This window comes from Mustela lutreola, chromosome 8, assembly GCF_030435805.1.
Source record: "Mustela lutreola isolate mMusLut2 chromosome 8, mMusLut2.pri, whole genome shotgun sequence".
Taxonomy (NCBI): Eukaryota; Metazoa; Chordata; class Mammalia; order Carnivora; family Mustelidae; genus Mustela; species Mustela lutreola.
In genome coordinates this window covers 42,059,363-42,071,868 of record NC_081297.1, presented here as the reverse complement: position 1 = coordinate 42,071,868, position 12,506 = coordinate 42,059,363, and the positions used below count along the sequence as shown (strand labels likewise).

Genomic DNA, 12,506 nt, shown 5'->3' with positions numbered 1-12,506 from the left:
CTGATCCGCCCAGCAGAATCACTTGGAATGCTTATTAAAACACAGATTCTTGTTCTACCCCCAAACTTGGTCTTAACCCAAAACTATCAAATCAGGTACTTGGCGGTTGGTGCCCATCAATATGCATTTTAGCAGACTCTCCAAGTTGTTCTTATTTAGACCAAATACTGCAAAACACTGGTATCAGACTGATATCTATTAAAATTCAAGTTCCCTGGGAGAGGAGACTTTTTAAGCTTCTTTCACTCCATTACATCCCAGAGGAAACCAAAGGTCTGAGGGTCTAAGTAAAAGATTTGCGAGCAGTTTTTAATGGGAAATGGGAGCAATGGTTGTCAGTCCTGAGGAGAAAGAGCAGAGAAGGGAAGAGAAAGTATGACAAAATGTGCAAGAGCATAACGATTTAGGCAAAAGAACCAGAGGCATAATGAGGCAAGTTTCTACTTCACCCACGCAGGAATTCTTATTTGACTAGGGAAGCGATGAGGCCAGATAAAGCAGGTGATCTGGCTTCCATTTGAAGGTCCAGCAAGAAATGAAAGATGGCTTGACCTCCTGCACGTGACTTTCATCTTAAACATCTTTTTAAGAAACTGGAAAGACTTCTGAAAATTTCGTTGAGGGTATGGTGGTCCTCAAAGTCAATCTATTGGCAATGAGACTCTCCCAAGTCCTCTCTAGAGCATCTTAAGTTAGAGGAATGCCAGCACTCTACATCCAAAAGTAGACTAATGGGCTGGGACCTGATAGTATGAAGGAAGAGCAAGGAAGAGAAGATTCCTGGGTGTTTGGGGAGACGGTCTTGTGCAATTGCTTGTACTTCAGGCATTCTCCAAACATAGCAGTTGAGTGGCAGTCACCCTTAGAAATTCCACTTAACAATCTCGAAGTGTCAGGTTTGTTTTCAGGCAAGGAGAGAATTTGAGATATCTCAGAACTAGGGTGGCCCTATAGTATGTTGTCTAAAATTAGGACTTTTGAGAGTAAAGGGTCCTGGTCCCTCAGTTGTCCCAGTCCAACCAAGATATTTGGTCCATTAAACACACAAAATTTATTCATCCCTTTTCCAGTTATCAACTTATTCTGTTCTGTGATACTGGAACTCAACCTTACAAACATTTCTCCTTTGCCATTGTCCTTTGCCAGCTGGCTCAATGTCAGTACAGTCTTCGTCAATAGAGGGCACTGAAAGGACATGGTAAGGCCATGGCAAAATAAAAGGATTTCCTTTCACAATTTAGTGTGTCGTTTTTAGGCACATAGTGGAGCAGTCTGTAGGAGATGTGGGGTACTGGTCATCTCAGTAGCCCTTTCAGACAAGCTCTAGCCTGCTAATGCTCTCTAGCAAGTTTCTCCAGCATCCAACAGCCCATGTTTTTGGACCAGTTCTGGTCCATGTCTTCTGGCAAGTTTCCTTAGCACTGGCACACTGTGAGGCAGCCATGCCTCACCAAGTAGGTCTGAATCATCCTTGAAGTGAGTGGTCAGAAACGTTCTAAGTTCTTTGTTCCTCCTTAAATTACTCTCCCCCGGCACTAGAAATAGCTTTTTTTCCTTCTAGTTTGGTAGTTAACCTCGTTTATGAACTATGATTCTTTATATTAAATTTTTCCTATTCAAATTACTAGCATGGAGTCTGTCTCCTGATTGGACCCTGATATAGAATTGATATGGAGTTGTCTGGGGAGACAGGCTCTCAGAGACAGGATTTGAGAATGAGTTCGGTCATATGTTTGCATCTGAGGGCAGTGCTGAGTTCCTTGCTAGTGGAAATCAGATGATAGGTATCCATGACATCTCAGTTAATTAAATTATCACCTGTGATGAAGTGTTAATTAAAGCAAATACCTTGAGAGCCCAAGTGACTTCTGCACTTATTGTTATGTCAGTAGTAATGACAAGGACTGTGGTGTGAAATTGATTTTCCTGAATATACTGCAGCACATACAGGAAGAAAAAAAAAAGCTCAGAATTATAATCTGAGAATCACATAGCTTCCAGGGGCAGTTCTAACATAATATTAATTTCATGTAACCAATTTTGAACACAAATTTAACTATACAGGTGGCTGAATTACAACATCAGTTGAATGTAAAACTGAACTTTACAAGTTTCTTATGTGAAAGTTAGAACATTGGCTATGAAATAATGACCTAGAAACTTGGAATGGGGAAATCTGGTAGGATGCAAGTGAAACAGATTCTAAAATCTCCAAGTCACTTTGAGCATCCTTTTGCAGTAGAAACAGTTCCGTACTATAATGACTAGCTTTCATTTGCTGGAAAACTTGATGATAACTTCATCTGGGGCAGATGTCTTGAAAGAGATGCTTATCCTTCTCAAGATGCACTATCATCACCTCTTGTTGCTACTAGACCCACAGCTTGGGTCAAATCTTAGCATGTTTCAGAGACTCAGATGCACAGTATGACCCAGGAGGAAATGGCTTATACTCTAAGTGAATTAAAACACTTGTCTAATATATATGTTGGCAGAAATCTGGGGAATGTGAGTGGGGGTGGATTGTAAGGGAGTTAGAACATGGAGGGTGGAATATAACTCTACATCAGACCAAATTAATTTATATGATACATTTACTAAAGATCCCAGATCTTATATTTTAAATTGAGCATCTAGAAGGGTCTCTGACATCTTATTAGGTGATCAGCTGACTCTTGGACTCAGTAGTGTCCTCTGCTTAATGAGAGTGAAATGCCATAGTTTCCATGACCTGATATGGAGGAAGGAATCCAAAGGCTTAGGAAGATGGGAATGCTGATGCGTATTTATCATGTGCAACATGTATACCCAACCCCTCAACCATATCCCATGAGAAGCCTCAGAAGACCATCCCTTCACTAAGATTTTAAGAAATAAATTAGTAAAGGAGTACCTACATCTTTTCAGAGCTCTATAGACTAGATATGGCCATGGCAGGGGGGTGCTACACTGATTTCAACAGGATTAATGAAATCTCAGAGTAACAGAAGCCAAGAGGCAGCACATGACTGCCTGACAAGGTGAACACATTTACTTTGTGGGAGCAGGAGCAAAGGTAATCAGAATGCTTTAGCCAATTGGAATCTCAAGTAGTGGTTAAATGATCCTATAGTAATGAAAGAAATCACCTATTAAAATATTGCTAGATCCATGGCAGGAGTCAACTATAACCTATGAACCAAATCCAGCCTTCTACCTGTTTTTATAAATAAGGTTTTATTGGAACACAACTACATCCATTTCTTTACATGTAGTCTATGGTTCCTTCCTGCTACACCAGAAGAGTCAAGTAGTTGTGACAGACTGTTTGGCCCGCAAAGTTTAAATTATTACTCTGGTTTTTGTCAGAAAAGTTTGCCAACCTGGATCTAAAACTTCTATTCTGTTCTATTCTGTTGGTTAAAGATTTGGTTTGAGTCATTGCAATGGAGATTCATGACCTCTCATCCAATTTCCAGTCCTAAGCCATTTCACAGATCCAGAGACCCCTGGTTGAAGAGGAGATACCTCTGCAGAATGACCACGAGTATATACAGTAAACATTCCTCTAACACTGAAGATATCTATAGCCATTTACTAGACTGGCTGGGTACTTGAGAAAAGGAAATACCTAGACTACTAAGGGATCAATAGACATAGACTCTGAACTGACTTTAATTCCTAAGAATCTGAACCACTGCTATGTTCTGCCAGTCACAGTGGGGGCTCATGGTGCTTGGGTGATAGATATATACCTCACAGAATTGAATATGATCAAAGCCTAATTTTACAGCAAAGGAAGTGGCAATAGGCTCGTGCCCATGGAATCTTCCCACAATACCCCAACATCCAGAAGCAGCTGGCTGAATTGAAAAGTGGAATAACTTACTGAAAACTCAGTTACAGTACCAATTGTGAGGCAACACCCTGAAAAGATGAGTGCGAGCTTTTAACAGGCTGCAGTATATATTTTGAACCAGAGACCATTATATAGTGCTATCTCTCACACAGCCAGAATATATGTAGCCTCTAAATCAAAGGGTAGAAGTGAGAGAAGCTCCTCTCACTATTATACCTAAAAAAACATTGGCAGAATTTTTCACTTCTCACCCAGCAACCATGAGCTCTTCTGGTTTGGAGGTGTTATTTCCCAATAAGGAAATGCTTCTCTTAAAGGACACAGTAGTCCCATTGATTTGGAAGATGAGACTGCCTCTTGGCTATTTGGGGCTCCTTACCCTGAGCCAATGGGCAAGAAAAAAAGTTACTCTATAGGCTAAAGTGATTGATCATAACTGCCAATGGGAAATTGAGTTGTCCCTACACAGTGGAGGACAAAGAAGACTATTTCTGGAACCCAGAATACTTCCCATGCCCAATAGTAAAGGTTAATTGAAAACTATAATAAACAAAAGAAAAAGTCAAGACTCTTGAAGAGTCTGACGCTTCAGAAATAACAGTTTGGATCACCCTACCAGTAGGGTCACCCTGCCACTTAAGTTTCTGGCTCAGGACAAAGAAAAAATTGAGTAAAGGAGGGAGAAATATCAACTAGGACTTTGTGACCAGTCACAAGAATTGCATTAGTTTTGCACATTTTCTTTTTGTGTATATATTTATTTGTAAACTGTAGTAATTTTCTTCTCCTTTATTCTTCCCCCTTTCATCTTACATGCACAAGTTGTTGAAAATTAACTTGATAATTTAACCATTAGGTAGCAAAATTTTCAGTGGAACTATGGCTGAATTTGGAAGTACTGAATACCGTCAGCAATGGGTATAATATCTATTTTGAGTGTCTCCATTTTAGAGAAAGTGTGAGCACTTCTTCCTTATATGAAGGACAGCTAAAGATTGTGGAAACAGAGTTGTTTCATTGTTGTTTGAAAGTTCAAATGTGGGTAGGAGGATACACATGGACGCTGAGTTGCCACACTGTAGACTGTGCCAGGTATCAACATATTGCCTCTCTCTCCCTTTGTCTGGCTTTTTGATACTGGGGTTGGACCCTATAAACATTTCTCCTCTGCCAGATGGCTTGATGTTCAGATTTATCATTAGATAAAATAGGTAATAGTGGAAGGACACTAGAAGGCACTAGTAGAAGGAAGGGAATTGCTTCCAAGGTGCTATAACTTGGTGCAGCAGCAGGTGCTCTGTGTGTGAGAGACTTGGTAGCACTCAACTAAGTAGCCCTATGGACTGGCTCCACCTGCACTTTCTGGCAAATCTCTCTACTACTACAGATTAGCTCTGACCCAAGCTTGTCACGCTCTAGTAGGTTTTTTCATCCCCACTGGCTCCATGTTCCTGTAGCAGTCATACCATTCCCTCCTTGTTCATGCTCCCTCAGCCCTGGAGACAGAAGCTGCATTCTGCAACTGCTACTTCCAGATCCCTTAAAGTCCTCTTTTATCCCTTTAGGTAGTCGATTATTTGACTAGTTATCAAGATTTTGCACCAAACTCTCCCTGTTCAAATTATTGGTGTGGTTTCTGTTCCTGATTGAACCCTGACCAATACACCACCCTCTGCCTGAAACAATCTTCATCTGGATAAATACTTCCTCAAATATAGTGGTTGACTGACTGTTATTACTGTCTAGACTGTCCTTCTTTGTGGCTAACCTGAAGCCTCTGACACAGCCTTTATCTATTCTTTGAAATAAAATGGCACAGACCCAACCACTGGGCACTATTGCCTGCAACCAGGATGAGCACAGGGGAAGGGGATATGCAAGGTTTACCTGTGATATAAACTAGACTTTGAGTTTTGACTCTCAATAAACCTGCCTGTGAAGTTTTACCACTACCCACAAGCCCTGCAAATAGCATCAAGATTCTCTGAGAGCACCTGATTATACTCTCCATTTGTCCATACAGTATTTTTTAAAGATTTTTATTTATTAATTTGACAGAGAGAGATCACAAGTAGGCAGAGAGGCAGGCAGAGAGAGAGGAAGGGAAGCAGGCTCCCTGCTGAGCAGAGAGCCCGATGTGGGGCTCGATCCCAGGACCCTGGGATCATGACCCGAGATGAAGGTAGAGGCTTAACCCACTGAGCCACCCAGGTGCTCCTGTCCATACAGTATTTACTGGTTCCCTACCATGTACCAAACACTGTTCAGGGCACTGGTATACAGCAACACTTGGCTCTGACTCACCACTGAAATTTTTCACAGTTCTCAAAGTTAACCTTTCTTCTACACAACTCAAAGCTTGCACTGGGTAAAACCTTATCCACAGGATGTGGCTTCCCCACAACCCCCAGCTAAGTTTCAAACTGGGGCCTCAGAGGCCCCTACACTTATGCACAAAAATGCCCAGCCTGGAACGAGTGTCGAAGGTGGCATCTAGCAGCTCCAACAGCCAAGCTTTGTGCCTGGTGGGGGCTGTGTGAGCCCAGCAAGATCACATATTTATTTGTGTGTGCAACAAAAGGTGCTGGGACCTCAGATCTCACTTTGCTGAGTCCAGTGCAGAGCAAGATGGATCATTCAGGACAGTGAGAATCTTCCCAGGGCTGGCTAGGGATAGGGGACAGAAACAGCAGTCACATCAGTCTCTGACACTCTCTGCTAAGACTCATACGAGTCCCTTAAACTGTGTCTGAAACACCTGCTGGAAGAAAGCAAAGCAGAATTGCTTCCTAGGATGGAGGAAAAGCCTCCACAGATGCATTAATGCTGAGACCACTCAACCTCCCCTGGCTCTTGTACCATTGTGGGACCCCTGAAGTCAGTGCGTTAGTTTTCTATTGCTATGTAACAAATCTCCACAAACTTAGCAGCTTAAAGCAATTTGCACATATTATCTCACAGTTTCTGTGGGTTAGAAGCCCAGGCATGGGCCCTCTGCTCATGGTTTCCCAAAGCTCAGTCTAAAGGTAAGCTGGGCTACATTCTCATCTGGCAGCTTGACTGGGGAGGAATACACTTCATTCAAGTTGTGGACAGAATTTAATTTCTTTGCAGTTGTATGACTGAAGACCCCATTTTCTGTTGGCAGTCAGCTGGGGGCCACTCTCAGCTCTAAGAGATTGCCTGCAATTCCCTGCCATGCATGCCTCTTCAAAGCCAACAAGGGAAAGTCTTGTTCTAACCTGCTAAAATGGGATAATATATAATATGACATAATCCCAGGAGTAACATCTTTTTATTAGAAGGAAGTCACAGTTTCTACCTGCATTCATAAAGGAGGGATTATACAAAGACATGGATGCCAGGAGGCAGAAAATCTTTGGGGGCCACCATGGTCAGCCTCAGGAAAATTCCAACTACATCCAACTAAATTATTTGGGAACATCATGCTTGCTTGGATAAGACAGACTGTACCCAAAAAGGTGGGGCTCTTGGCACTGCCCCCTGTTCTACATCGTACACCAAGCACCTGGAGGGAGCCCAAGCCTCAGGTCATTCAAATTACTTCTAGGGATGACTGCCTAGCACAGGATGAGGTAATCAGCCATACGTTCTCTATAACAGACTCACTCTGATCCCTATCTTTGCCTCCCTCCAGATGTGAAGAGCTTTAGCCATAGCTGGTCAAACCACCTTGTGTTTGCAGACAACAGGACTCAGCAGGGAGCCCAAATTACGGTTAGTAAGTCACCTATGTGTAGGCTTGAGCTGGGTTTCAACATAACTCAAGATAGATCAGGTCTTGGAGTAAGGCAAGATTCTGGGCACAGAGAAACCCAGTGCACTGCTTCCACAAAACCTCATTCCTACCCTAGCCACACTCTCTCATCCTTTCGCCAGGGGGATTCATCCAGATATATTCAGTCCTCACTGGAGACTCAGTGAGGTGGTAAGACTGGGCCCACATCTAGGAGCTTGGGGAACCTGCTCTGCCATTCCAGCTGAGAATTTTCCTGTGGAGAAGAACTACCTTCTCTGTATTTACAACCTAAACTGGGGAGGCCAGAGTACAAGTGAACCAGTCACCCCTGAATCTTTAAAACTCTCAGCTCCTAGACGATGACAATTCTTCCTGATTTGAAGACACTGGAAGAATGAAGTAGCAAGCTCAATGCCAAAGGCTTCTGGGGAGGAAAAGATTAGATAACACATTTGAGAAAACTCTGAAATGCTATCAAGTTGTGTACCACCCACTCCACAGTTAGACAATCTGAGCCTGGTTGTAGAAGAAGGAAACAGAACATCCAAGGTTTATTTCATGAAGGACTAAAGCAAAGAAAGTTAGCAGGAGGAAGCCCTGCCCCAGACACAATATTTAAAGGAATACGAAGTTCCTAGTGCAAGGGAGGAAAGACTCACAATAAAACCTTCCAAAATTAGTCAAGCCAAAACTTTGCACTGGCAATGCCTTTTAACAGGTAATGATGGATGCTGTATATGAAGAAACCTGAGCAGAAGAGGATGATCATGAAGGACAAGGTGACGAGGGTGTAGATGGACATTCGCTTCTCCATAGTACCCCTGATCAGGCAGAAATAGGGCCCGGGGCAGCTGTCAGTGCTGCAGTGAATGATGGCTTGACTCACCAAGGGCAGGTGTTGGAACATGAGAAGGAAAGAAAACACACACTGTGCACCAACCTGCAGGAGGAAGTAAAGAAGGTACAAAAGCAAAAGCATCTTCTCCTGGTGGAAGTTCAGGATGGACTTCTTCGGGGAAGGGACATGTTCCTGGATCCCCACCATGGAGCCTTCCTCCATTTCACTTGCCACGGACTCCACTAATTTGACTTTGATCTGTTTGTGCCGAATCTGAGCCAAGAAGAATTCCATGAGGAAGAAAAGGGCCAAAAAAATAAAGAAAAAGAAGTACCAAATTCCCACTACAGGACTTCTAAAACGTTTTTCAAAACACTCAATCAAACAAGGATTGGTGATGTTGCCGTGGCACCAGAAATCTTCATGGATGGAGGCCCACGGCATGCGCACCACGTATACCACCACTCCATAAACCGCAATGAAGCCAAACCACAGCTGCCGCCCAATGTAGTAGCTGGATTTGTCACCAGCCACCGAGTGTAGCACAGGGATCAGTCCAGCTACTGCTGCTGCAGCCATCTCTTCAGACCCTCAACAGATCACGGAATCCGAGACCAGGAGAACTCTCCACGGCACCTCAGGAAAGGCAAAAACAGAAAGAACACAGTGTTAGAACGTGGGAGCGGGTGCCAAGAACCCTGAGGACATCCAAGGGACTGATTGGCTCAAGTTTAGATCTGCCACCAGCAGTTAGTTTCACATATTTACACATGGGTAGTATTTGTACCCCTATACTGTGGTTATTCCTCTCTCCATGTTTCAGCCTCTGAGAAAGGCTGTGCACTCAGGACATGCCCAAATGCACTACAATTACATATCCCATCTCTCCTATTAGACTATCTGCTTCCGGAGGTAAGGAATCAAACTTTATTACATGTACAACAGCCATATCATCCAGTATGAATGATTACATCTAAGGACCTAATTAAACTTGATAAAGGAACAAAGGAAGGGTGGAAGGAATTGGTGAATTTAACAATTCAGGTGTGTCTGGTTGTTCTAGAAGCCCTATGGCAATCTCTATACTTTGTATCTTTCCCAGGAGATGCCCTAGGACTACAGAGGAAAAGAATAGTAAGCGCATTTCCTTTCTTTCTTGCCCATGATTCTGTTCCATCCACAACTCTTCAGAGGTGCCTAGCACCATACATTATTTATAATAATTATAATAATAATAAACAATAATGACATAAATAATAAATAATACAAACAATAATAGCAGTAACAATGATTAAAAAAACCACCGGCTACTTATTGACAACCTATATATGGCAAACCCTGTGCCATTGGATTAAATACATTACAGAAGAGTAAAATGTGGTAAATATCGTTATTAGTTTGATTTTGTTAATTGTCAGTGCTTGTCCTCTCTTAAATATGTTCTTGCACATGACAGTGATCAATCATAACTTAAGATTTAGAGTATGAGTATTTAACAAATTTCTTTGTGTTATTTTTTGTGTGTGATGAAATACACATTAACATAAAATCTACCATTATGACCATTTTTAAGCATAAGCTTCTGTGGCATTAGGCACATGTACACTGCATCCACCCCCAGAACACTTTCATCTTCCTAAATTGAAGCTCTGCCCCAAAACAGTAACTCCCCTTTGCCCCCCACCCTCTCCCACTCCCTGGAAACTACCACTCTACTTTCTGTCCCTATGAGTTTGAATACTCTGGGAACCTCCTCTAAGAGAAACCATACCATATTTATCCTTTGTGTCTGGCTTATTTCACTTAGCATAATTTCTTTGTTTCATCCATGTTGTAGCAAGTGTCAAGCTGTCCTTCCTTTTGATGGCTGAATAATATTCTATCATATCACTCATTGATAGACATTTGGGTTATTTCCCTTTTTGGCTGTTGTGTATAAAGCGACTAGATGGGTGTACAAATACATTTGAGCTTCTACAATCACTTCTCACGACTATATAATGAGAAGCGGAATTCCTGGATACCATGGTAAATCTATGTTTAACTTTTTTGAGGAATGACCACGATGCTTATCTCAGCTGTTGTACCATCTGCATTCCTACCAGCAATACATAAGTGTTCCAGGCTCCCCACATCCTTACCAACACTTATTTTCTGAGGGTTTTTAAAATGCATTAGGGGGCACATGGGTGATTCAGTCCATTAAGTGTCCAGCTCTTGATTTCTGCTCAGGTCCATGATCTGAGGATCGTGAGATCCAGCAGGGTGTCAGGCTCTGCACCGGGGGCAGAGCCTGCTTGGGATTCTCTCTCTCCCTTTCCTTTTGCCCCTCTCCCACACTCCCTCACTCTCTTCTCTCTCTCAATCAATAAATAAAAAATTTTAAGATGCTTAGGACTTTTATTGAAAAATTGTCATGGTTAGTGCTGAAAAGTCTCCTTCAAAGGTGCCTGAGACTCAGCAATATTTCTAAATTACTCCCAAGTATCAGGTCACATCATTCACTCAGTATCCTTCAAACAGCCCATACACAGGCATGATGAGAGGCAGACTCCAGAGTAAGCTGATGGATGCAGGACTACCTGTTCAGCCTACCAAGGGCAGTGGTTGATCAAGGAAAAGAGCCAAAGGGGTAGATGGGACAATGGGAAAGCGATACATACTCTGGGCACTTATTATCTGCTAGACACTCTACTATAAGTAGACAGTTACGTGGTTCATTATCTCATTTATTATTTAGAACAACTTTATGAGATAAGTATTCTCAGTTTCCAGAGAAGAAAACTGAGATTTAGAATGCTTAAGAAACTCCTCCATGATTATTATACTGCCAAGCACATGGAGCTGCCAGGATTAGAAACCAGGCAGCCTGAACTTTGGACTTCACCTGCTTCACAAGGGCATGGCCCAGAGGTGACAGGGAAGAAAGGAGGAGGGCCACGGTGGGCCCCTGAACTCTCACCTGCCAACTCTTGCGGGAAATAAAGCAGTTGGTGTCCAGGCCCACATATCTTCGCTTTTCTTCCTTCAGAGACAACTTAGTAGCCAAATCCCAGTCAACTCAAATTAAAGCATCAAATCTCCAGTAACGTGTGTTGAGTAGGGACTAAACTCGCAGGCAACTGGAGGAGTGGAGTCTGTCTGTCCAGGAGGTTTGTTCCTGCTTCTGCTGCCACAGCTCTGAAGCCCTGTCTCTTCTGTCCTTTCCCATGTAAAACCTGGCGCTCAAAGGGTTGAAACCTCTCCTTCCTCCCCAACTGCTCCACTCCTTAGAATCTCCCAGCTAGCTGCCCCATTGGTTCTGCCATCTGCCTATCTTCACAGCCTCAACGAATCATCACTCTCAGAAAAGCAGATGTAGAAGAACCTTCAGATCAAGTCCCCTACCTTGTAGAGGGAAGAGTTTGTATGGGGTCAGGAGCCAGGCCCTGGTGATATTTGTGTCATGATCTGTCCTTTGCCTTCTGTCTGTTCCTGGATTCAGATCCTCAGTAGTCTATCAGCAGATTCAACAAGGAATACTTGATACCTTTCCCATTCTCCTCAAACCCTCAACCCCACTCTCCTAAACTCTCATCTAATTTAAATTGAAAAAAACTTATTTAAATTGAAAAACAAAAAGAAATTGCCACCCAAGAAACGCCCTCATTTTCCACATGAGTCCCAGACCTTCTGAGAGACCCTACCCGTGAGTCAGACCCTGTCTTCCCTGAATCCTCGATTTCTGCCTCTCTACAGAATCTTCCCACCAACATCCCATTTCCCCTACCTAGCTTCAACACTCTCTACTCTTCCTCCCAGCCAAGTTCCTGGGAGGGCTGGCCCTCCTCTACCTATGCTGTCTTCAGCCCCTCCTGGGTAGGGAAGTCAGGATCTCCGTCCTCATTAGAAGAATGATGAGCTTGCTTTAAGTCAAGCAATGAGAATGACTGCTTCACTGTTCTTTTTTTGCCTTGCCTGAAATCTCAGAACTACATGTTCAATTACAGTAATTCTATTTGACTAGGTTCATGGCATATTTATTTTCTTTCCTTGATAATTTTAATTTTATGGTTTGATACTATAGGTCA

At 42.7% G+C, this 12,506-nt stretch overlaps 1 protein-coding gene across 1 annotated transcript; it reads right to left on the bottom strand.

Moving 5' to 3' along the window:
• Positions 1–6,759: 6,759 nt before the first annotated feature.
• On the bottom strand, positions 6,760–11,983 carry LOC131838358 (uncharacterized). The gene is made up of 2 exons (XM_059184354.1): positions 11,399–11,983; positions 6,760–9,072 (listed from the first exon to the last, which is right to left on the bottom strand). Exon 2 carries the CDS (start codon positions 9,013–9,015, stop codon positions 8,275–8,277), a length of 741 nt encoding a protein of 246 aa, XP_059040337.1. The 5' UTR covers positions 9,016–9,072; positions 11,399–11,983; the 3' UTR covers positions 6,760–8,274.
• Between the last annotated feature and the right edge of the window lie 523 nt (positions 11,984–12,506).